Genomic DNA, 26,709 nt, shown 5'->3' on the forward strand with positions numbered 1-26,709 from the left:
GGCTTTAATGGTGAGTGGTTACATCAGACTTGTAAATAAATTTAAGGAGCAGAAAGAACAACTTGCTCAAGCTCTATGCACATCCTTCCTCAGAACCTCCAGTGGGCATGCTGCCAGACTTTCACAACCTAAACCGAAGTAAGATCTATCATTCTGAGCTGGACTATCGAAATTTCCTATCACCAGGCGAGCGAGCCGACAGACGGAGGAACCGAGGGCTCTGCACTGTTCCTTCAGCAGGCCGGGCGCGGTGGGGACCCAAGTCGGCGTGGCATCCTGCCCAGCATGGGAAGGACGCACGCTCAGCCTATGGCCTGGCTAACCCAGCGCACTTCCTCTCGAGTTCCAAGCTGCACAAAGGACTGGTTTTCCCCTGGATTCATGTTAGGGTTTTAATTTTGTTACTTAAAGCAAATCACCCGGCATTTCTGAGTGCCTGCTCAGGCCAGCAACATGTTTGGGAGTTTCTGAGGAGCAGTTAGGATTTAATAAATGGGTCACCCCAAGAACTATCTCCATTCAGATGACAACAAAGGGAACAGAACTGTACTATGTCATCAGCAAATAGGTTATCAACTTTAAGCACAATGTAGAAACAAAGACCGTCTTTAACGTGATTGAGCTGGATCAGCTGAGCCTACTATCTGCGCACACATTACTTCTCCCTTAAGAAAATGCATAAACTACTTCCCCAACTTATCATTCCTTAACTGTTTTACTCTGTAAACTGTAACACCTACTTCTCCTCGTGAAAAATAGGTGTGTGGGGGAGGGGTTTAATTCATAGATAGCAGAGAAAGCAGCAACTTCCCTGCCCCCTTGAATGTGCCCCTCAAGCACAGCACTGGAGTCAGTGATAGGATGTATGTCTCCCTGCTCACTTCAAGGGAAAAACCCACGGAGTGCAGTTGGAAGAGGAGGAATGAGTGACAGCTCCCAGGCAACCACGCGCTCTGCCAGATTTCTATTCCTCATCACCTACCAGCTCCAGCAAACATCAAGTAGGAAAAGAAGAAGTGTACTCACTTTGGCAACCTAGGTATTTACACTTTTATTTTCACCTTAGAGAAATAATGTTTCTAGTATGAAGCACAAAGGAGCTAGTTTACTGACATATTTAATTGCTGATATTGTAGCATGGCCAGCCCTCCACAATCCTGGAGTCTTGGGCAAGATGCTGATCCCCATGACGTGGCCCCACATCTGTCCAGTGGGGGTCGTTACTGCCAGACCTATGGGGGGATTGGATGGGGCACACCCCAAGGCTTAGCCATAATGCCCTTACACTGAAGGTGCTTCAATTATTAGGCCTAAGTTAGTATTTACATGCCAATTTGAGAAGGGTTTACTTCAGTTGTTCTGTTAGTGACAGGCATGCTGATTTACTTTTTGATCCAATTCAGACCTGCAAAATAAAACCTTATTTCTTAAGCATCAACTTTACTCTGTTTTGGCTTCAGTTAATGGTGAGCAAGAGCTCACCACCAGGTTCATTCTGAGATCTTTGAGCAAACATACCTGTCACCCCATGATGGGAGAGGGCCAGGGCTGGCACAGGGGAAAAGCTAGTGTGCATACAATACAGATCCTATAGGAAGAAAACATTCTGGAGGATCAGAATATACTTGAAACTCATGCCACATAAAATAGGTGTCATTTTTACTTTATTTAAGGAAAAAGGGGGGTGGGGACAACACTAATTTTCATAATACACAGAAGACAAGTTAGCACTGGGAAAAAAAAGGCCATGTACTTGTCACCAGTCAGCTTTGCAACTCTATGATTAGTAAATTAATGCAGCTTGTCATTTGTATTACTGTTTAGCAAATTTATAATTGGCAAAATTAGGGATTATGAGTCACTGTCAGTAGACTAAACTAAGACACAAATCTAAATAATCCATAAAAAAATCACTTAAAACCATAAATGTGATGCACATTAGTGTAACAAGACCATTTTTGTAAACATTTTCTCCAACATAACATGTGCATGAGAAGTAAAAACACTGCACTCAATACAGGGTCACTCTGATTCAAATACAGAAGGTATTACTTATGAAAGATTTGACTAAACCAGAGACGACTTGGCGTGTAGCTCTGAAGAGCCCTGTTCCCTTTGTAATGCTATCCCTGTAACACTGTTTCTTCTGCAGTTCTGCCATCTCAGCACTTCTGTGAGGTCACTACCCTGCTAAAGGAAAAAAAAAACACCCTTTCTTGAAAGTGGAATCGTTGATGGAGAACCCTGTGTGCATCTGCTTCTAGCTGCAGCAGCACAACCTGGGTCATGAGGTGCTGCAGGCCAGGGAAGCACCTGGGACTCGCCCCACGAGGACAGGTGGCTGCCCGGCCTCAGCAGGTAAGCCCCGCAGTGGACTCAACCACACTCAGTGCAAACCCACGCCTGTGCCCAGCGGATGCCTGGTGCCATGCAAGCGGGACAGGCCCAGTTCTGATGTGAGCTCAGACCGTTACCTCGTCCGCTAGAGAAATGCAGTTTTTGCCAAGCTCTCAAAAGTCAGATCTTCTAAGGAAACACTTTTATTACCCACACAACACCTCTTAACTTACAAACCCTCTGCTTCAAGTTTATGGATGATTAAGACCAAGGTGCCTTCTTTTTTATTTCGTCCTTCTCAGGATCAGAAGTGTAACAGTTTCCCAAAGACACCTGCCCAACTTTTCCTCTCTCTAAAGCCACACAAGGGGAGGACAATCAACCAAAGCCATCTCTTTCTCCTCCCAGCGTGCGCACAAGCTCACCGCAGCACCTGCCATCTCACTCGCAGCGCCACCACACGGGAGATCGACGGCAGAAGTTTGGTTTTCCCTGAAGTCCTGTGGTGACAGAATCTGGCCTGTCCTACAAGTCTTTTCCAAAGGTGGGCTCAACTCTTCAATCTTCCCTGCTAACTACAAATTAGTAGGAAAAGAACTAGTTCTTTCTGTGTGGGACTTTAGCACTATGGCAAAGTCTTACAAGTGGAAAAACCCCTTTCATCCCCTTGTCCTTCCACAAGTAAGGTTTTCTCAGCTTATTGATCGTCTTTGTGGGTGTGTAGACCCAGCTAGTTTCTGCATCTGTGGGTATATATATTTTTCACTAGATTTTTGTAATTTAAAGGAGAGCCTTTGGCAAAGATGCTGAACCAGGAGGAAGAGAATAACAGCAGTCAAAGCAGGTGCCAAACGGGCTGGGAACACTGGGCCACACAGCCTTGGCAAGCAGGTGCAGGTGACGTTATGTTTTCAGGAGGAAAAACCCCCATTTTCGTGTTATAAAAGAAAATTAACCACAAGGGAGAATTAAGCCTGTTTGGGAGCAAAGTTTGAAGCCGCCATCACACTGTATTCCCGTTGCAGAGGAAGAGCAGGACCGCCACACTGAACACTGCTCTTTTACCGAGACTACCATCCTCCCAGGAATCGAGCAACCATGGAGCCATGAAACAAATTATTACCCAAGACATTTATTACAAATGTCATGAACATATTCATAAAGTAAAACTGGTTTAAAAAACAGAGAACAAGTGAGACCGAGAAAAGCCAGGGCTTTGATATGACACCTGAAATGCAGAAGACCCCGGCTTATGAAGCAGCAGGATTAACTACATTCTCAAAACGGTTTTAGTGCACTGCATTTTAGAAAAGGAAACTACCCCCGCCCCCAAGAGCAGGTTCCTGCAACACTGGACATTGTGTATGACTACTCTAGTATGACCCCCGTCTGCCGCCAAACCCCTGACTGACAACAAGGAGGCCCCGTGTGCTGTGGGGCAGAATCGCCCACCAACCACTAATGGTCAACTTGGTGAAATGAAGCGCTCTGTAGAAAACAGATGCATCAGTAAGCATGGTAAAGCCACTGGCTACTTCTCTTCTTCAGGGACAATTTCTCTTGTGCCTACGGACACCTGTGATGAAGTAAGTCAAACTTCAATCTGACAGTTTTGGTACTAAGATTAAATTAAACATTAATGTTTTCCTCCAAAAAACATATAAACTAAACCACCTCTTAATGCATTAAAAACAATGAGGTAGGCAAAACAATAAACGTGGTTGAAGTTTTTTTTTTTTCGTAAGTGCAGACGGTGGTCTAAGTGTTGTCACACTTCTAGGTTTAAACAAAAATTAAACCTTGAACTGAGGCAGTGCTAATACTGTCACTCAACGAAGTTCTGGCCATTATACAAATGCACACATTTTTTCTTTTCTTTTTTTTTTTTTAAAGAACCATCTGCACAGGATTTGGGCAAAACCTGGTACACAAAAAAATGACTGGGTTCTTGGCCAAGCCAAGCCAAAAAAAACATACCTCAGAAAAAACAAAACGGGACCCCTCTTAGCCCACCCCACCCCCCACCCACAAAAAAGTTCTCCTAGTAACTGTTTTTCACATTTTATAAATAGTAACTTCTTAAACCTGCACCTTCTTCTTTGTCCACAAATTGTCACATTACAAAAAGGAAATGTCAATTAAATACATTGTTAATGGTACTATATTAAATCTCTCTGCTGCAGCAAACTGCTGGTTAGCCCGATACTTCACACCACCTGTGCCCACTTGATAAAACCAACAGCATGTTCATCGTCTCCACCTTCAGACACCCACAGACAGAGTCATTCAGGGACAAGGAATTCTGGAGCTGAAGGAAACGTGTTTGCTTCTGGTCTGATGCTCGATCCCAAACACTGATAGCACCTGATGGTAGAATCTGAACAGCACCAGCTGCATTGCAGCCTTGATTTATTTTTGAGTAAGGAAACGAAGAGAATGGGGGTAAACTGGTAGGAGAGGAGCGGGAAGGAAGGGGAAAAGAACCCCACACGCGGTGTCCGCGCACGCACACAGCTGTCCTGCACCGGCGCAGCTGAGCTCCAGTTGCAAGGAATTCCAAGTTCTCGGGGTCCTGAAGACTCTGGGGGCCGGCAATCCTCACCGCACTGCTTCTACCAGCTCAGAAGAGAAGTCCTGCCTAACGTCATGAAATAGACCTGACTGCTGCCGCCAGACCGCACAGAGGCAAAGAACACCTGTGAGAGCAAGAGAAGAAGGGGATGTATTTACTGCGTGCACACCATGCACACTGGGCAGACACGCGCCCCGGGTGGTCACCAGAGCCACGGCGACTTGGGCACCCCGAAGACGCCTTCACATCAAATCTGCAACCATGCCAACTTATCATTTGTAAGAGTGACCATCTATAAACAGTTATCACAACTAAGAAGGCTAAGTTAATTTAACTCCTCATACACAGCTTTACTATGAGACCTCAAGAGAAAAATGGGTATTTCTGAAACTGCATTATTTCTTTTTACCCCCACTGCTTATAACACCCAAACGATAAATGTGTTTGGAAAACCCAGTGAGCAGTAAATAGGGAGGATTCCTCAATAACCTGATTTTTCTCTTTTAGGAAATTAAGCTAAAATATTACTAGTTATTTCACAGGATTCTATAATCAAAGAAATATAATTTACTTTTGTGCTTTTTATTAATAAACTTATGGGATATGACATCATGAATAAAAATAGACTATCAGTTATGGCTGCGTTGAATATACCTAGGAAAACATGAGCCAAAAAGATAGAAAAACCCTGGATTAGGCCTAAGGTTGTATGGATTTTCAAAGTGAAGATTTGGGAGATACTATGTAAGAATAAAAATGTTAACTGCATTAGCCAATGAGCTATGGGTCTGCTGGAGAGGCGGTGCTGTGACTGCCGTGCTGGGTATGTAGCTGTGCACACCGGGGGACCAACTGCAGTCAACTTGTAAGCTGGCTACTAAGAAGTTTAATGTATTTTAAGTGATGCAAGAAGTGGAAATGTTCTTAAAAGGCAAGTTTCAAAGACTGCAGTGAGCTGCCTCAGGCAATCAGACATATTTACATCCAAATGGAGAAAAGTTGGGCTTGGTGAAGACCCTCGATGTCCCCAAAGGAGGCCAGATGGGTCAACTACCCTCGGACATCTGCCTGCTCCACTCCAAGGCTGGTTTTGGGAGGGAGCCCTGGGGAGGGAGTGGACCCTGGAAAAGACAAGGATGTGACCAGTGTTGAAAAACAAAGGTTTTAACTGGGACTTTGATGCCCTGAAGTCTCAGCTGCTGGAGGTGCTCGTGCTTCTGCAGAAAACAACTTACCCTGTTGGGCATATCTGACATGCAAACCATCAGGTTAGGTCACTACTCAAAGGGCAGACTAATGAGTGGTCTTTCTCAGAGACGTCAGGGGAGAGGGAACTGTTCCCCTAACTCAACACTGCACTGTGGCCTCCTCCTCTTCACAAAAGAATCCCACCTGTCTAAGCTGGCCCCCTAAAGCAGACAGAGCCTAGATAGGTCACCCAATGGAGCTCAGAATGAAATCCAACACATGGTCATCCTGCAGATAAGTATGTCTATCCCATCATGGCAAAAACAAAATAAAGGAGACCGCAACCCCCACAAACGGGTCTCAAAAGTTACTACTAAAAAGTTCCTTGTTGAATTTACTTCAGAATCTATCAAAATTCCAAAGAAAGGCTTCCCCAAATTCCATGGAAAATAAGTCACTGCTAAAGGCAGTAACAACTAAAAGGTATCTATCAGGAAACCATTACCTTGTCATTGCGTTCACATAAGAATTTTAGTCTTTGAGCCCTTTTGTGCATAAACACACCATCCAAGTGTCCAGTTTCCACAGATCGGATCTCTATGGCCTTTTCTCCCCAGCCCATCGTCTGATTGGATCGAATATATGCTTTTTGAAGGGAGAAATACATGTTAAAATTAAGTCAATAGTTGTAAAAAGGTGCCGGTTATATGGCATACACACACACACACACCCTAAATGTCTAGCAAGATTTTTGTTTCTAAGGAACTCTGCCGATGTAACCTTGTGGTCTATCCTGGGAAGTGGTCATCTGAACCCATGGTTGAATCTGTCAATTCCCTGGAGGCATCTCATGCTTACCTTGAGCAATGACCCCCTGAGTTTATACCCAAGCACTCATATTGTCCTCAAACCAGTTATGAGGTTAAGGTAGGCAGAAGGAATGACAAGTAGAGATAAATAATTTGGGATGTACACTTATACGCCATGAAATTTCAGACATCAGCCTGTCCTCCTAAATGCACACCAGCAGTCTGAGAGGCTGTGTTTCTGGTGTGGCTCTGCCCCTCGGAAGAGCAAATCACTAGCCCTTCTCTGTCCATAACTCAGTCAAAACAACATCTATTTTATTTTCCCTGGATGTCGTAAATAAATGAAGGACTGTGAATGACAGAGTTTTAAAAAGTATTAAATAATTACTTGGGTTTTGTTTTAAAGTAGACTATGACCAGTCTTGGTCTACCATATAATAACTTTACACCATCTGTTGTCAACCACTCTGTTAAAATGGCTAAAAGGTCCGGACATGTAAAATTAGCATAATGAAATGTATGTGGTGTTAAGAGTAAGCGCCACTTTCACAACTGTCTCCTCTGAGTGGTCCGTACCTACAGACGTTGGCATCTCTCCCCACTGCAGAACCACATCCTTGGTGATGCGTCCATAGGTGTTCACATAAACCCCTTCATCTTCATAGCACACCAGAAGCTCCATTCCATCTGTGTTGGGGAGGATGATGATTGCATGGGGTTTGATGCTACACTGGATCTAGACAAGAGGAATGAAGCACAAGAGGCATGTTTGCGGCTATTTCTATCCCTACAAAATGCTCACTAAGACTGTCTGGGTGAACGCGCTGGTTCCTATTCCTGGTGATAAATGCAGCAACTGGATAACATTTTGGAAAACCCATGTGACATATACCCCCAAAGTCTACCTTTTACAAGTCATACACTCTATTAGACACATTTCCTGAGGCCCCGGAACACATCTGCATTGCAGGTTCCATTAAATCATGTTCCTCAGACCATTCCCAACCCAGGGATGTTCGGACTACCAGCAAATGCCCCCAGTCCATCCCATGTTAGTCAAAGCCAGGGCTAAGAGGTTCTCAGGAGGGCCTCACAGAGCCAGGAGAGTGGATTTCCACTTGTCTCAGAACATGGAGCTACTGAAAATGGCCCATCACTTAAATACTCACCCCTCACCAAGAGGAAGTGAGGAGTCCCTGCTTGTGTTAGTTCACTAAGCAGAGTAAAGAAAAAGTCAAAACAAAATGAAGCCAGTCAACCAACCATAGAGTGTGGGCTCTTTCTTACGTGTGTTGGTAGATAAATGTCATAGACTGATCCTGAATCCACATCAACAGCATGGAATCCAGCACAGGATCCATAGATCACTTTCAACCTCTGGCCTTCCTCCACAGTGAGATCCACCAGTAATGGCTTATGTACCAATTCTCCAAATGACTACAAAGAAGCAATCAAGAGAGAAAGCAGTAAGACTAGTAAAACTGATTTCTAACAGATCAAATTAGACAGTCCAGAGCCAGGGTACTCAACTGTGTAATTACTGAGCTGCCCAAAAACCACCATACGCAGAAGTGCTTGACAAAATGAGTTTGTAGTTTACTACAGTTCTGTCGGTTCGTCAGCACCTGGAAGACACTTCTTCCAGAAGCCATGTCTCATATCTGCCCACCCAGCCCAAGAATTCTGCTCTGTCACTTACTGTTCTACTATTTGTCTTGGTGAGAAAACTGAAGTGAAATAATCAGGATTTTCTGGAATGTACTATGCAAATGCAGACAAGGGAGAAGAAGAGGAGATGCAGGAGTACACGTGAGAGTTTCATCAGTATGCTCACCACAGCCACTACTTGAGCTACACAGACTTCTGTTTTAATTCTGACTAGGACAGTGATGAAAAGCTGCAGTTACTATACTAGCCTGGATGGCCTCAGTTCTTCACTGTATCAATGCCTACAGCTCATGAAATCGATTTAAGTATGATATTTATAAAAGCAACTAGTACAGTACCTAGCACATACAGAATATTAAGACCAGATCTCAGAAGACAGTTGAAATTTTACAACTAATTACTTTCTTAGTAATATGCACACTTACATTTTTAGTAAATTTGGTAACCTAATTTATTCTGCTCTACTGGGGAATCAAGCCAACAAGCAATTAACAACAAGCCAACTGACATGTTTGACATGTCAGTTTTCCAAACAATTGAAGCTTACCTTTAATAAAACACATCAAACATTTAAAAAAATTAGTATAGAATCATTTTGGATGAATAATTCTTAATTAATTGCACTAAAACAGCCCCAAGGGCTATGCTTATGGTTTTGTGTCTAGTATTAGTAATGATGTTAAGGTATTTATAATATCTAATGTCATACACTGAGGAAAAGATGTGACAAGAATGCCAGGTTCACGAAAGTTTCTGTGATGAATGCCCTTGTACTGTTCACCATGTAAGAACTTATTCACTATGTAAGAACTTGTTCGTTATGCTTCAGAAGACTGGAGACTGACGAGAAGTAGGCTTGAGATGGATTAATGATTGTGCATTGAGCATTGACCCCCCTATACAGAATTTTATTATTGTTAACAACCATTTGATCAATAAGTATGAGAGATGCCCTCTCAAAAAAAAAAAAGAATGCCATAGGTTTTAAGGGCTTGTCTCATTATAAAGGTACAGGGTGGCTTTGCAGGTGAAACCAGAATCTTATAAAATTTTTAAGTAACTATTCCTTTTCAAAATGCTGTTCTAAGTTACTTAGTAAGATTTCTTATATTACTGTTTTGTTTTTTCAAAAAAATGTGTAACAAAACTATAAATACGCTTCGCTTTTAGCTGTGATACTCTTAACGATTATTCTTGAATGTACTATGAAGTCAGAAAGCTCTTTAGTTCTTTGTTAAAAATTATTTTTAATTAAGAATTTCATAAATTTGTATTTAGTGCAAACTCTAGAATTATAAAAAATATTAAAAATGCCCACAAAATAACATATTTTACTATAGATTTTTTAAACAAAAATGGCATAGTATACAGATTTTTTAACTTACTTTTCCTATTTAACATATAATACACCTTACTCCTTATATCATTAAGAGTTTCTGTCATTTAATTCTTAATTAGTACTCTTCTGAATTACCTGAAGGCTGCCTACTATTGGATGGATACTTTTTTGTTATCAAAAATTCATCTACATCTTTATACACAACCATGACTTTAGTTACAAGGTCACGGTCTGCTTTTTAAATGGAGGTGGGGTTATTTTGTCTTTTCCTCTATTACCAAATTGGTATATTGATCAAAATGTCTGCCCTCTCTCTGGTAAAGTTACACAGTGTTAGTACATAGCTTTCAAACAACCCGCCTCAAGTATGCAAGGTTTTTTTTTAACTCATTCCCTGGCTCTTGGTCACAGCATGCAGGTCTGACTCTACTTTGGAGTACACTTAAGCTGTTACCTTAAAGGCCATAAATTTGTGATATGGCTTGGGTGCCCATGCATAGACTTCCACAGAACTCTTCAGAGCAATTACCAGAAATTTGATTCTTTCATATTTTACTGAAAAAACAAACAAGAACACAGGTCAGTATCAACATGAACTCTAAATCTATTTAGGTGTTTCCTGTAAAGTATATAAAATGCCTTCTAGATTCATCCAAACCAACAGGAGAAAACTGTTGAAAACAAGTTTCACAGTTTCCTTTTCCAATTCTTCAATGTGTAACTCATGCTGTTCCCATCTTTCTTGATGTTGTGTTGGACTCAACTCCAATACCTGGGTTACTGTCAACAAGTGCTGTCACCAGGGCTCCTGGCCTACCAGACTGCGAGAACTCAGTAATCAAGGGCAGTGCCACACACAGCACCCCCTAAAGCCTCAAGGGCTTAGCACTATTTCCAAAGGATAAAGAGATTCATCAGCTTTGAGGCTCCCAAATTATACAAGATCTTCCATGTGGCAGGACTAGCAGCGTGTCCTACATGGGGCTTACAGACTGGGGAACACAGAAGGCTGTGTCAAAATACTCATCAGCTCAGTTTGAAGTCTGTCTGTTTCTGTGTACAAGGACCAGGTATCACTTCAAACCAGTTACTCATCCTCAGAGGTGAGGATTCTGTATCAAAAGAGCAAGAGTAAAGGAAACCTCTCTTCACCCCATATATAATAGATAAGCAAACATGCCTCCTTTGCACGGCTGTTTCGATTCTTATGACCAGGCAACTCTGCTTAGAAACACATACTCTTGAGGGGTCCTGACCAGACACAACTTACTGGTCTGTGCAGACCGACCAGTTTCTTTGCTATCTAATATCAAAGTACTACCTGACTCTTCCTCTGTACGTGAGAAATGGCCTGTGACCCTAACTCTACTTGTTAAATTCCATGTATTGTCACTATTCAATAAATCAGACATTAATGTTAAGTCACAAGGATAAAAGGTTGTCCAAAACAGTGCTGTTTAATAGAATTTTCTGCAATACTGGAAAGATTTTTTATCTATACTGTAATCTCTATCTGTGATATGATAGCCACTAGTTGCACGTAGCTACTGGGCACTTGGAATGTACTAGAGTCACCGAGGAACTAACTTTTCCAATTTATTTCATGTTAATTAACTGAAGTATAAATTTAAATAGCTCCCTGTTCTTGATAGAACCATACTATACAGCCCAGTTCTTGATAAACTAGGATTTCCTTAAATGCAAAGGTAACAAATGCATGGTATTATACACTCGTATCTCCAGAAAACATTTGTAACTCATTCTCCAAGAATGGCGGGGCCGAGGACTGTTTTGTTCTGATGAAAAGCCCAGTAACATTCTAACATATTTGCCTCTAGTTCCCCCTGTAGGACAATCTATTCATGTACATTTCAGCTGCCAGGAGCTGTTACATTAAATATGTCCTTTGATGATTTTGGTTACATCTCAACACACAAAACTATTTCACATAAACACACAGAAAAAATTTTAATCCCAAAATCTAAACCAAGAGATAATACTGTTTTCCAGTTTCACTCAGAATCATCCCAATATTAGGATGGCCCTGCAATTATATTAAACAATGAGGTGAGTGTTGTGGACAGATTACATAAACAAGACAAGGTCAAAGATTATATATAGTATTCCTGGGAACAGAGAAACTGACTGTAAATGACCCTTGAGCAACATGGGTTTGAACTGCATGGGTCCACTTATATGCAGATTTTTTTCAATATATACTGGAAAAGTTTTTGGAGATTTCAACAATTTTGAAAAAAGTTTTCTCTAGCTTATTTTAAGAATACAGCATATAATACATGTAATATACCAAACATGTGCCTGACCATGTTATTGGTTAGGCTTCCAGCCAGCAGAAAGCTATTCAAGTTTTAGGGGAGTCGAAAATCACACACAGATTCCTGACTGTGCATTTCAGTGGCGGGGGGGAACCCTGAGTTGTTCAAGGGTCAACTGCACTTTATGAACATAGAAAAAAAAGAAAACATAAGCAGAAATCAACATTCAATGAACCCCTTATGTTAATCAGTCTTTGGTGTATATACAGGCCCATTTGTTATTTTCTCAATTTCCTATTTTAAATTCTATTAAAATATATCATCTCTTCAATAAAACTTTAATTTGTCTTAGCTCCATTATTTCCCCTTGACCTCCAATATTAGTACCAGTATTTTAACATTTTCTCACACACAAATTTCTTTTCATTTTGTTCTTGTGAAATTTCATTTCATGAGAACTATGGCATATATGCCAAGAAGAAAAAAACACAGTTAGTTGCCACGAACACTGATAGACCAGCTAGACCTATTTACTACTAAGAAGCATAGTAGCTCTACACAGTGCACTTAATTCGAAATGACAAGCCACAGCTCTTTGGGCAAGCATTCTGTCAGTGACCACCCGAGACCCACAGTCCTCTAAATGGAGAATAAGCCTGTAGCACAAGGAAGGATTTGGATCGGGTGGCTTTCCTTTGGTAACCACCTTCCTGAGAGGAGTTATTATGAACCACTCCTACAAAGAAGGATGTAGACTGTCAGAGAAGGATCAAACAACTTTCTTACAAGACTAACGGAGAGGATGAGATGGACAAAGGTCAGAGGGAGCAGTAGGAATGAATGAACTATATTATGCTTCAAGGTGCACCACTTCAGAGACGGAAGATGCTGCAGAAATGAAATAATAGAAATGAACTATGTGTAGAAACAAGATTATTAAAAGCCTCAATGAACACATGAATTGTAAATTATTCAAAGCTCCAAAGAACATGTGAATTTTAAATGGAACATGAATTAATCCCTGGAAAAACAAAATCCTTAGGACCCTCCTGGAACTTACCAACTTTATAGTGTACACATCCTTCCAAATCCCCTACGGTTGTCCACCCCTGCTTCTTCTCAACTTCTGGATCATTGTGAAGTATTTTATTTCTTAACCAGGACAAATAGTAGACACGTAACTTGTCCTTTTTGCCTAGCAAAATAAAATAAGTATTTTACATGCATATTCAAAAGTAGGTATCATTAGTAACAATAGTAACCAAAAGAATTTCAAAAAACAGTAAGTATAATCCCCTTAAGAGAACCATTCTCTATCAGTTTTACAAGAAACTCAATTCAAGCTATTCAGAGGGACTTTTGAAACCCCTACAGAATTATCACCATGTGTAGGCCTGAGTTAGAGGGAAAGATTTTAGAAAAATAAAGAACTCACATTTATGTAGATGAAACTGTATCAATAAAGCACAAAATAATACAAACATATGCACAACAATATAACTGATAGAGCTTGTAAGATGCTTTCACATTTCATTATGTCATCTGATTTTCAAAACTCTCCAGAGTAGCTATTACTGCCCATTTGACAGCACAAAGGGTTGAATAAATAACCCAATACAGGGACTCAAACCCAGCAAAAAGCAAGCTGTAAATTAGAGATGTGTGCATCTTCAGAACTGACAACGGACTTACATCCAGAATGTGTAAAGAATTCCTATACATCAATTAGAAGAGAGGGAATGCAACAAACAATGGAGCAAGCAACTAACTAGACCGCAAAAATAGTAATCTCACAGATTCGCGAAAAGGTACTTGCTCTCAACAGTCAGTAGTGAATGCACATTAAAACCATAGAGATACAATTTCATACACCGATCAGAGGACTGAGAATTGAAAAGTAATAGACTGAAAGTAGGGACCATGTGGAGTAACTAGAAACTTTAGTAACTAGTGTTGTAAACTGAAAACCATTTTAAAAAGCTTAGCATTATCTATAAAAGTAGGATATATATGTACACCTTACTTTTTAACAGGTAATTAATTTCTCTTAATACAAACGTGTGTGTATGAACCCCCATATATATGAAGAAGACAATGGTCACGGCAGCATTGTTCATAATAGCCCCAACAGGTAAATACAACTGTCTATCAACAGCAGAATGCGTAACCAAATTGTGGGACAGTCATACATAAGAATAAAGAGGAATAAACTATAGCTATAAGCAACAATAAAAACAATGTTGAGCAGATGAAGCCAGACACATCAACAAACTAAAGAAAAATCATGATTGTATCAATAGATGCAGAAAAAGCATTTGACAAAACTTAGCACCCTTTTCATGATAAAACCTCTCAAGAGAACTGCCTCAATTTGATAAGAAACAACTACACACAACTTACAGCTAAAATCCTATGTAATGATGAGAAACTAGGTAACTTTCCTCTTTTAAGATCAGGAACAAGGGAAGGACGTCCCCTTCTCACCACTTACCTTAAACATCATACTGGATGTGCTAGCTAATGCAGTAAGACAGGAAAGGAAATAGAAGGCATACAGATTGGAAGGAAGAAATAAAATTATCTTTGTTTACATAAGATACTATTGTCTAGGTAGAAAATGCTGAAGAACTGGCAAAAAAAGCGCTCCTGGAACTAGTAAGTGATTATAGCAAGGCTGGAAGATACAAGGTTAATATACAATAGTCATCCATTCACTTTCCTATCTATATACTTGAAACAAGCAATTGGAAATTTTAAAAAACAGTTTAAACTCTAACAAAATAGTTCTATACAAGATCTCTATAAAGAAAACTACAAAATTCTAAAGAAAGAAATCAAAGGAGATCTACATAAATGGAGATATTCAATGATCATGGATAAGAAGACTCAATATTGTTGTCAGTTCTACCCAACTTGACTTATAAAGTCAATGCAATCCTAATCAAATTCCTAGCAAGTTATTTTGTGAATATTGATAAACTGATTCTAAAGTTTATATGGAAAGGCAGAAGAACTGTAACAGCCAACACATTATTGAATAAGAACAATGTGGAAGACTGACACTATCCAACTTCAAGATTTACTACAAAGCTATAGTAATCAAGATGGTGTGGTATTAACAAAATAAGAGACAAATAGATCAAAGGAACAAAATAAAGACCTGAAAATTGGCCCACAAAGAGGTATAATGAACTACTTGGACAAAGAAACTGAGGCAATTTGAATGGAGAAAGGAGAGTCTAGTCAACCAATGTTGCTAGAACTGGACATCCACATGAGAAAAAAAAAAGAGTGAATTTACACAGATGCTTTAAAAACTTGCACAAAAGTAAACTCAAAATGGGTCATAGACCTAAATATGAAACGCAAAGCTACAAGCTTCTAGGAGGTATTAACATAGGAGGAGAATTAGGTACAATCTCCTCAGTACTTTATTAGGTCACGCATTTGGTGTTAAAAAAACACTGCTAAGTTAGACTTCACTAAATGAAAAACTTCTGTTCTGCCAAAGACACTGTTAATACACAGACAAGCCCCAGCCTGGAAGGAAGGATTTGCAAAACACTTATCTTGATAAAATACTTGTACCTAAAATACACAAGGAGCTCTTCAAACTCAAAAATAGAAAAACAATACAACCTAATTATAAATACATTTTAGTACATCTATGCAAAGAACATTCTGTAACCGTGTGAAATGGGTATCTTGGAGGAGTGTTTAATAACACAGGAAGAGCAGGCCACATGGTTTGGACAAACAGAAAGGGATAGAATACACTCTCCCTCTGGGCAGTGGTTACCACTGGTGGCCTGGAGGCTGGACATGGAGGGGGATGCTAACTATACATACAACAGTGCATTCAACATGTTAGAACTAGCCAGTCAGTATGTGCTGTCACATTATTCTTGCGTATTCTCTAAGCCTCAAATAGTGCATGCCCACTTTTGTACAGATTTTCTCCTGTTAAGCGTTCTGAGTGTGCATATGCTTACAAGATTGGAGGTTAAAAAAAGTTAATAGATGTTCTTACTTTTTAGTTCTGACTTACTTTTCTGCAGTAGCTTCTTACTTTCTACAATGAACACATGTAATTCATACTAAGAAAAATGCTCTAAAAAGAAACTTACAGTGTTAACTGGCATAAGGAAGGAACATCATACAATACTTTAACCACTACATTAAGGAATGGCTGTTTTTGCATGAGAGCCCTATGGGAGGAAGCAGACAACCTTCACCCTGGATGCACCCAATTACACCCAACCAGCAGTAGGGCAGCATGTGGACTGTGTGGGAGACACCTGCTCTAAGTGCACACCCCTGGGCATTTCCAGACTGCTCTGCAGACAGTCTGACTGTGACAGTGGACATCTGAATACATTCTCCTATTGTATTACTGTAAAATGCTAGTTTTATCTCACTTAATTACATTACTTCAGAAAATGAGTTAAATGAAGTTTAGTGCTGGGAAGCACTGTGTTTTTAAACAGTGCTATAATCCTGATCTACTAAATAAACACTTACCAGATATTGTCACCAAGACATTCAAGCCTTCAAGGACATCCATTTGCTGAAATCGTCTTCGGTTGATCAGAGGATATACCTTCCCTTGACCACTTCTGTCCAGCAGCATCAGGCCACTCTCTGTACCCACTAACAAATTCACTCCTGTTTCAAAGACACAGAAGGGCCTACATTTTACACTGTGCTTGGCAAATTACCTGGTTGTATGGAAAGGATAATACCACCTCTCTGGAAAAGTGTTTCCTTAACTCATTCCCATAAAGAAAGGCTTAGAATAGTCACAGGTTAAAGTAACCAACTGCAACAAATCACCATGAAGGAGGAGTGGGGAGGTAGTCACTGAAACCCAGACAAGGACCTTAAGGGGGAGGTGAGCGAGCCTCGTCCCGATTTCCTTCTCCAGCCGCCAGATCCCCGCTCTTCCTCAGTCCCTCAGAATGTATCTCGCTCATCATCTCCGTGGTATTACGAGCTCTACATCTCATGAGCCACATTAGACACTTTAACAAAGCTTCGCCTGCAACCATAATCTTCGTGCTGCCTTCATCTGTCTTTACTTTCACAGGCAAACTTCTGAAATGAGCTTTATAGAGGGAGCCCCCTTAAGTCCTCAAAAGTTTGATTCGCTGGCTTCTATCACTTGGATCACTGTTTTCTTACAGACCACCCTACATTGGCATCAAGGAACAACTGCGCCCTGTCCTCTGCCCCTTGGTCTCTGAGGGGCACTCAACAGGGGGCGTCCGTGTGGCACCCGCCCTCTGACAAGGCACTGCCAGGCTTCCGCCATCTTCATCCCTGCTACCACGCGCCTTCCCTGCTGCCTCCATGCAGGTGGCTGCGCCGTCCATCTGCTGGAGGAGCACGTCAGGTCCATTAGCTCCTCACTCCATACCCCACCCTCCCTGCTTTCCGACCCGCTATAAATCTCTCCTGAAACCAGTTTCTTGGCCTTTGCTGTTTCTACCGAGAGCACCACCCTCTCCCGTAACTGTTCCATGAAACTGGCCACACCAGCCACCAGCACCATAGGCCTCCTTCCTTTTCCCCTTCCTCTGCACGCTCTCCCGATGTCAGGCTTCGGTCACCTTATAACTGATGGCTGCGGAAGGGGTTTTTAACTGAGGCCGAGACAACGGCACCCCTCTGTCCTCTCAGGACCGCACATCAGAACAATCCTAATCTTCCTACAGTACCTATGCAGTCACACTGCATCGTTAAGAACTACACTCTCTGTGGGAAAGCACACAAAAGCCTTGATCAGCTTTCAAATCTCTGCTCCTTGAGCCAACTTCTCCCTGGTCACCATTCACTCACTTCCCCAAATGCACTTGCTTGCTCGGTCTAAACCTTCCCTGTCCCATATAACTTTGTAACATGCAACACAAATCACCTTATATCCCCAGGGGAACTACATGTGTTTGCACTGATTCCTTAACACACACACACACACACACACACGTGTTTGCACTGATTCCTTAACACACACACACACACAACTTTCCAGAAAATTTCAAGTGAACAGTTGTGAAGGCAACAAGAAATACCCTCAGTCCTCTCCTCTCTCAGCTTTGTGTTGAATAGGAGAAACTCCAACGCCTGGAGAACAGTATGCAGACAGTATGCACCCAGGCAACCCTTGTGAGGACTGGAAGCTCCTTTCGGAACCTGGGGGAAAGTGTAGAACTTGGGATTTACATACATACTTACTGTCATTGCTACTCAAATGTGAATAAGAACTTCAGAAGCTAACAGAGCACCAGGCACACACATGCAGAATTATGGCAGAATACAGTCAGAAGCACTGCAGGCTCTGAACTAACAAACCACCATCCCAGAGTCATCAAAAACTGTAAAGCACGTAAAGAAATCCTCATGAATTATTAGAACAGACATCTCTAGTTTCTGATAATAGTGTCCACTGATAAAAGTCCCTACTAAAAACCAGGTTCCAAGCACCAAATATGGGTTCCCTGTTTTGCCCTGTGGAAACAGTGTCCATTTCACAGAGCAGACCCATGTGCTGAGCTGCCCCGTTCCCCTCTACAGCACAGGTGACTTTCCAGCTAGGAGATTTTAGTGAGACAGTTTTGACAGAGCCTGGCAGGCAACAAATCAGCTTCAGGAAATCTGAGGGAAGTCTCTGAAATTTAGGGGACATGGTAAAAACCTGAGGATTCACTCCCCATATAGAATGATCCTTAAAAACAAACAAACCCCTCAAAACATGCTCATTTGTACACCGTAGGAAAAGGCTTATTAGAATTGCATGTGTCTTCTTCCAGCACCTACAGTTAGGACTTTGAGAATGTACCATCTGGACGAGCCCTTCCTTACTGTGACCTCCATGTGGTGAACACCGCAAGTTGCTACTCAATGCTTGAAGTATGGCTGGTGTAACCAAAAAACTGGATTTTCTATTTTAATTCAATTAAATTTAAACAGCTACCTGAGACTAATGTTGACATAATAACCAGTCCAGGTATGGATAATACCAATATTTCATTAATCAGATAACATGGCTTTGAACTAGAGCTCAAGCATGGGCTCATGCTTGTTAAGGCTTACAACAGAAAAGGTCTTTAATTAGAAACATCATACACATTAGTGACTCAATGCTAAGAAAAAGAAACTGCTATCAAATTAAAAATATTAATCATAAGACTAAGAGAATTTAATGCTCCGCTCATTTGCATATGCTTTCACTTCTGAGGTTGGCCACATTTCCATGACTACCTTCCTGTCTATGTAAAATTTATTTGGCTGTTATTCTGAGTGTTTTCCCTCAACACACCTATGTAATTCTAAATAGCTTTAAAGTTATTTGCTGCAGAAAAGAGGCCAAACATTAATTGGTAGAGCTCTCATTCACAAAGGCTCCACTTTATGTTCTATTTCATCATCTCATGTCCTATTCCCTTCCTGTTCTGGTCAATCTTCAATTATCAAGCAGACAAAAACATCCATGTCAAGAATCTACTAATAATCACTCCAAATATGAACCTTATTAAATCATCCTGTTATATGTGGTTTCCAAAAACAAACAGCATTCAAATTATCAATCAAGATTTTACAGTAAACAAGAATGAAGGAATAAAATATAAAGCTGAAAACATCTTTTCTTACACATGAAAACTGCCGTACTTTGGCACTTACATCCCACCTTCTAACTCTGCACTACATACTGAACTGTGATTATGTAAAGTGCCAGGTGCTAGCAGTCAAAGGAACAGAGGAAGTTACTGGAAAGTAACTACCTTGGGAATTATCGGCCTGTGAAAAAATTTGAGTTGCATGCAATTATTAAAATGCAGTAATTTTTAATAAATACCCTTCTTAAACCTTTCAGCTGTTAGATGTAATTAAATTTTATAATGCTAACTGGTGTAAATTAGCTGTGCTGTACATACACTAAATAAGTAACTTATAAATAAGCTGTGCTAGGAATTGCAATTGCACACACAGGAATCTGGTGTGGTTGGTGGGGAAAATGACTAAGAGTTCTATAATGTGATTAAACATTTCCTTTAAATTCTATGATAAATTATTTTATAGGCAAATCACTGTTAAGTTCAGACAATTCATTATGTATATAAGAATGGAAACAATCATATTCAAAATGTGTTAAAATAATGCTCACTGAAAATAGGAAAATGGTCTTATTAAAAAATATAAGAAGCAATTTACAAAACGAAAGCCAGTTATGTAAGATGATCAGAAAAGAATGCTTGCTGTAAGCATTTTCTAAGAAGGTACACAAAAGGCTAACCTGTCTGACACTGGTCACCAGAATGTAAATGAATCAATTTACGATTGAGACAAGGACCGTGAGTGTAGTCAGAGTAGGGTGAGGGCCTCAGGGAAAAAAGCAAGATATTTGCAGTCAGAGCCATGTAACTACATGCAAGAAAACCCCCCTAATAAAACTCTGTGTTAAACATTCAGCTCTAGAGTCATTCTTCAGTGAGATCAGTTGGTGTACCCCAGATAAAGAAGAGTAGCACATGTTTATTTCATGTCAATCATTTATAATCATGTATAAGATTCACTTTAACATGCTAAAAGGCCCAGAGCTACGAGCTGTCTTTCCTCCTTCAGATCTGATGAGGTGATTTTGCAAACCAGGCAAACTAATTTAGCATGCAAGCCCAGCCAGAACACAGTCAAAGGCAAGAAGGATTTCACCTTAAAGATAAGACTGCACTTAACTTACTCTTTAGCAAACAATGCCTCAGCCCACCTTGGGGTCTGAGCAGGTGGCCCTGTTTCATATGCCCCCAGACCAAGAGGCTGGTATCTCAGGGAGGAATGAACAGAGCAGGAGGTTCCTTGTATCGAGTTACTTGTAAATATCCTAGGACCACTTAGTAAGTCCACACCCCTAAGCTTTTTTTCATGTTCTCAAAAAATCCTCATCTGCCTATAAAACCCCCTAGACAACGTACCACCCCAGACTCTCTTGTCCCCTCCTGGCGTGAGCCGGGAGCTCTGTCCTTTATCTCTAAATAAAAGCCTGTACCTTGCTCTCCTACCTTGACTGTTTGTGAAACTCGTTCTTTGGCTTTGTGAACAAGAGCCCTGGCATCACCATTTCAAATACTCAGGGGTCCTCTGAGCTTTCTCCTCTCATCAGACTACAGTTCTCACTGTCCAGTTTTAACTTTTCTGGGTTTAAGTCTTTATGAGGCTTGATTTTTAACTTAACCTAAAAGGTAACTGACAACTACCACACGCAATTTAGGGAAATCCAACACTGATGTACCCCTAGCCAAGGGGCAACTCAAAAACAGTGATTTAGAGAAACACATTCCAACTGCAAGTCCTCTCTGTTAATCCTCTTTTAACCTAATGATAAAATGGAAAGTTCCACTATATTTTTAAATACACAGACCTGAGATACTCTCCCAGTCTTCATGGAGGTGTTGAAGAAATTAATTAGGAAAAGGAAGGATTTTAGTTTAAAATAATCAGTAAGGCACACAGAATGGGGTTCAACACCCTGTAGGACATGAGAGGAATATAAAACATGTGCAAACCTTCTGGATAAAAATCACTTCCCAATTGTGAAAGAATCAATAGATTTAACACTCTTTCTACAATTGAATATAATGTAATCCCTGTGACGATATAAACATAGCTTTAACATGAATGAAAATGACAAACTGAACTCCCTGACACAGTCACCGAAACTCACTGAACCACAGTCACAAGTCAGGGTGGTGCCCAGGCAGGCCAGCAGCTTTCCCGGGTCCCTGACCCAACCCCCAAATGGCCACTGTGACCTTCACAGGGAGGTTCATAAATAAAAGGCCCATGTTCCTGAGAGAATGTAAAGTGCTCAGTAGTGATGGGGTGGGGACAGAAATCAGATGTCAGGGAATGGAAGGGAGAGCAGGTGTGCCAGCAACGGTGGAGAGGACCCTTCCCGAATCCTCGGGACAGCTGATGAGGGGCAACCCACAGGAGGAGTATCGGGTTACAGGGCAGAGTGGGGACAGCTGGAGCCAGGAAGGTGAGTGCTCCCCAACCAACCAGCCTCCCAGGTTGTGGGCACAGGCGTGGTGTGGCTGAGCCGCCAGGGGCCAGGTGGGAGGGGCGGGGAGAGCTGCCCAGTCCCTGGGGATGACATTCCTGGGAACATATGGGGCAGGGCATGCTGTGGACTCCAACCATGAACGGGCAGCAACATCGAGGGAGTCAAGCTTTGCTGAGCAGAAGCAGGGCCCCTATTTCAGGGAGGAGGAGAATAAAAGCCAAGTGTGGGACTGGAATACAGGGACAGCCAGAAGCAGGGTTTCTCTGTGGGAGTGAGAAGGCGATGGGCCAGGGTTGACAGAAAGGCAGGCTTCAGAGCAGCCCTAGCCTCCACTGAATACCCTCTCCTGGTGTATTACACAAGCCCTGCAGGTATCCTCAGCTCAACAGCCCCCCTTCCGCAAGTCTCTCAGCCACTGGCAGATTGCTTTTAAAAGCTTCATTTACATGTTAGGCCCAAGTCACAAAAAGCAAGAAAAAGTGTTAAACGGAAACATTGAAAGCAATTCAACACATTTCTTCATTTTCCCTATAAATATGGACCAATCCAAACGTCTTTCTCATCTTTTAACTTCTTTTTTATGTAAGAGACAGATATCAGGCATCCTTTGCCACACCCAGTGGCCCAAACAAGCGCAAGAAGGCGGCCCCTTGGCCTGCAGGGTTCCCAGGGAGCAGCACGCGGAGGGCGGCATTTCCGCCTTATCTGTCAACAACTCTGCAAGAAATCCCAAACTCCCAAAGGAGTACTTCTCTTTAAAACCAGCTCACCCTTCAGAATAAAAATGAAAGTGTCAGAAGAACAGCAAGACACCTACCCCATAAGGCAGCACACAGGATCTCAGAGTTAAATCTCTTCTTGTATTTACGAATCTCTGGGGTGTCACTCTGTGGCCTAGTGTTGGTGGGATTCACATTGACCACTGAGCCCTTCCGGGTAGGGTCCTGCCTTATGGCTTCTGGTCTCATTCCATCACAGGAAAATCCCACTGAAATACAGTACACTTGAAATTATTTTCAGTACATACAAATGCTGTAGCTGCTTCCCTCCCCCACCATACCTCAACTAAATATTCATTTGTCCTAACTAACTCTGTCAAGAGAAACTTGTAAGAAATGTACATGGAAAAAGGAAATTGACTATGCCGCTTGTTGCAAATAAAGCAACATGAGCAGATGGGTGTTTCTGTATCCCAGGTCAGCCTGTGGACGACCACCGGCCAGGCCCAAGCCACCAGAAAAAGCAATGCAAAGAGACCAAAGTCCTGTTTGCCAGCTACTGTCCTGCTGGTAGCTTTTACTTACCCACAGAAGTCACTGTTGTCCCACTAGACGGAGAAATCTGTAGTAATCTGGGGTCTATAAAAGGTGTAAAGGAGGAGGAAGATTTGTGTTTCTGGAGTGTGCTACTAGCGGACTGAGTCTGCAATGTAAATTTCAATTTTATTAATACAAATGACATTAAAAAGATGAACATAAAGCATTTCAATCCAGTTCTATACTGCAATGCTCCCCAATGCAAAAGCCCATCCCTCTAGCATCATCCCCCCAAAATGCTCTCAAGGGCACTTCTGCATGTGCATGACACTCCCCAGTGCAGGCTGCTGAACCTGAACCACTGAAGGCGCTACACCTCTTTTCAGAAATATTGTTCATCTAAGACAGGAATGCTGCAGGCTACCAACAAAATCTATACTTCACGTTCCTAGCTTTTTGTAAATAAATAATTGTAATGAAAACTCCTAAAGGAGGTTTGAAATGTCCTGGTCTCAATTCATCAATTTCTGAATCTACTCTCCTGTCTCCAAAAGTCCAATTATTCTGTGATAGAATACTGACAAATCTTAATTTTATACTATTTATTTTAAAGTGAGCCTCTTGCCAGAAAGCTACAGAAGTTTTGGCTACCATAGTTAGGTGCATCATCATCAAACCTGTATCAAACAGGCTCATTAGTGAAAGGTGCAAATGACAAAATAAGGCATATCCCTTCTCCTAGGAGTGCTAGTGTCTTGGTTAGTAGCGTAACTGAAGACAAAAAAAAAAAAAAATCAAAAAACACAAGAAAGTGAAACAAATTGTTAAGTGGAAATGTAATGACAATTAAGAACAAAACAAACAAAAATAAACTTGCCAGTTTAGTGAGTTAGGAGCTATAGTAAATACTGTACATTAGCACAAAATGGAGCAAAGTTCAAATATAAGGAGGAATGTGAGTGCAGGTGGGACTTATCACTGGAGAAAAGGAACATGTCTGATCAAGTGCTTCCATCCTGTACCTTTCCATCCGCCATAGGCAGCTGAAAATCCCCAGGCCCTGGAGCCCACACCCTCCGAGTCCACGCCCTCCTAAGCTCCTACCAACACAGCTGCCTACAGGCTTTCCCGCCCTGTCCCATGAGCAGTGGCCAATCTGGCCAATGGCCAATCTGATGCCAAGCCTGTCTAGGAAGTGCTCAGCTTGCCTCTGCTTCTCAGGGGACAGGATTGTTCTGGTTCTTTCTAACAAGGGAACCAAAATAGGAGCTGGCAGCCCGGCTGGCAGTTAAATGTTTACAATGACAAGATTGGCTGAGGCTATATGCAGCTTTCAACCTCCGCTGTTAGACAAGTGTGTTGAAACCAAACCTCCCATGACATCAAAATCACTTGTTTAAGTACAGGGTGTTCAGGGTGGACTCTCACTGCATTTGGGGGTATAAGCCTCTTCCAAAGAGCAAAGGATTCCCCCAAGCAGCACCGTGACTGAGCACCACAGCCAAGCCTTTAGAGCGAACCACACAGATTTCCCACTAAAAATTTCAAGTTAAAAAGCATATTCAAGACCTTTGCCATTCTTGCTTAACATCCTAATCTAGGTTTCCCTGAAAAGCACTTGACTGCTTCAACTCTGACTGATTGTGAATTTCACAGGGATTGTGAAATTGTGAATTTCAAAGTCTTTTTAACAGGGTTGGCAAAAACAAGAGTAATCAACCCATAATCCACCCCCAAACACAAAAACGATCTGGCCTTGTTTGAAGGAGATTCCTGTACAGGGTAACAATTTTGTCCAGTAAGGCCAAGTCTGCTGAATCAAATTATTCTGCATTTCATTTATTGGATAAAAAGAATTAAAAGAGCAGATTCCACAAACGACTATGAGAATTTCATGCCAAATATATCATGGATCTGAGAACACAGCAATCATTTTATTTAGACTTTTAAAAAGTAAAATGAACAAAGAAAGCCATGCAACTACACTATCTAGAGAAAAGGGAACAGTGCCCTGAACCGGCAAGTCTGGAGGGAAATTGCTCTATGGTTAAGGGATCTGTATGCAGACCTAACACATGTTATTTGGGGGCTGGGAGAAGGGCAGGTGACAAGAAGGTGGGTGGGTAGGGGAGGGGGAGAGGCACTGGGAAGGTCTCCCCTGCAAGCTAGTACTCGGCGGTGCTGGTCTGACCCTAGGAAAGCAGCCAGCTGTGGTGCGAGACATACCTCATTAGTAGTGAGCTTGTCCTGGGGTGTCTGTGGGGACATGGTGGGTGTCGGCTGGCTGGAGGATGGGGAGGAAGAGGTGGAGGAAGTGGAGGAGGAATGGCTTTGCTGTAAGAGATCTGGCAAGAGGTGAATGCGACCGGCAAAGCCATTGCTCTCATGATGGCTGGCACGCTTTTGGTCAACTGTACTCTGTAGAAAAAACAGGCACACTTGTCTCGCTCAAGCGCTGCTGCAATTGCCTATGACCCTACTGATACCTGACTTTGTTTAATGTGCTGTGTGACTTCTCAAACTCTGCTCAGTTGTCAAGGAAAGACCGGAGGAAACTGGCCTCAACTACTCACACTTCTCACCAAATGCCTGAACTGAGCCAACAGCCAAAGGACCCCATCTGGTGGCCGCGGATGGGAGCAGTGAGTGTCTAATCTTGTTTCTCTATCACCCTAGCCGCTGTCACCAAAACCCCTAGGGCTTTTTTGTGTCCTTTTTCATCTTTCTGTGTAAAGCTCTAGGAAGTACTCGGTCACTTCTTTCAATCCTGGTCTTTTCCATGTTCTTCCTACTTCCTATCCAAATACATTACACATCCAAAATACCAGAGAGGTGCCACGTTCTAGCTGAATGAGGAACATATCACTTTCCGTACATCTAAGCTAAGAAATGAACAAACAGACAGTTGTAAAGCTTGGTAATCTCAGAGCACATCTGGGTGGCACACATTTAATATCCAACAAGTGAGAAAACTAACATTTTGGAACACACGAGGAAGACCGGACCTCCACCTCCCCACCCTCTGCTCCACACGGCCCTCCCTGGGACCGAGACTAGGGCTTCCGCTCTCCAGCGGTGCCGTGGGCCCCCAGAGCTAGGAGCTCTGCTTTGGACTAGGGGCTGCCTCCCCGCCCTCGGCAGGGCTCCCCCATGGCTTTCCTATTGCTCAGACACAGACTGTGAAACTCAGCGTGGTGCTTGAATGAG

The 26,709-nt window shown here is 41.9% G+C and overlaps 1 protein-coding gene across 45 annotated transcripts in view; it reads right to left on the reverse strand.

Moving 5' to 3' along the window:
* Positions 1-3,453: 3,453 nt before the first annotated feature.
* The window catches only part of MAP4K4 (mitogen-activated protein kinase kinase kinase kinase 4), a 191,019-nt gene continuing 167,763 nt past the window's right edge, over positions 3,454-26,709 (reverse strand). For 18 of the 45 annotated variants that reach the window (XM_073239238.1, XM_073239351.1, XM_073239342.1 and 15 more), the window contains 10 exons: positions 25,729-25,920; positions 23,551-23,668; positions 23,064-23,234; positions 16,711-16,854; positions 13,250-13,384; positions 10,368-10,468; positions 8,170-8,343; positions 7,483-7,642; positions 6,603-6,742; positions 3,454-5,033 (listed from right to left, as the gene is read on the reverse strand). In XM_073239238.1, coding sequence (XP_073095339.1) covers positions 4,950-5,033; positions 6,603-6,742; positions 7,483-7,642; positions 8,170-8,343; positions 10,368-10,468; positions 13,250-13,384; positions 16,711-16,854; positions 23,064-23,234; positions 23,551-23,668; positions 25,729-25,920 — 1,419 coding nt within the window. In that variant the 3' untranslated portion in view covers positions 3,454-4,949. The remainder of the gene's footprint in view (positions 5,034-6,602; positions 6,743-7,482; positions 7,643-8,169; positions 8,344-10,367; positions 10,469-13,249; positions 13,385-16,710; positions 16,855-23,063; positions 23,235-23,550; positions 23,669-25,728; positions 25,921-26,709) is intronic. The other 27 variants (XM_037019969.2, XM_073239426.1, XM_073239420.1 and 24 more) reach the window with 3 other exon arrangements.

The sequence above is a fragment of the Manis javanica genome, chromosome 1 (genome assembly GCF_040802235.1).
Source record: "Manis javanica isolate MJ-LG chromosome 1, MJ_LKY, whole genome shotgun sequence".
NCBI classification, from domain to species: Eukaryota; Metazoa; Chordata; class Mammalia; order Pholidota; family Manidae; genus Manis; species Manis javanica.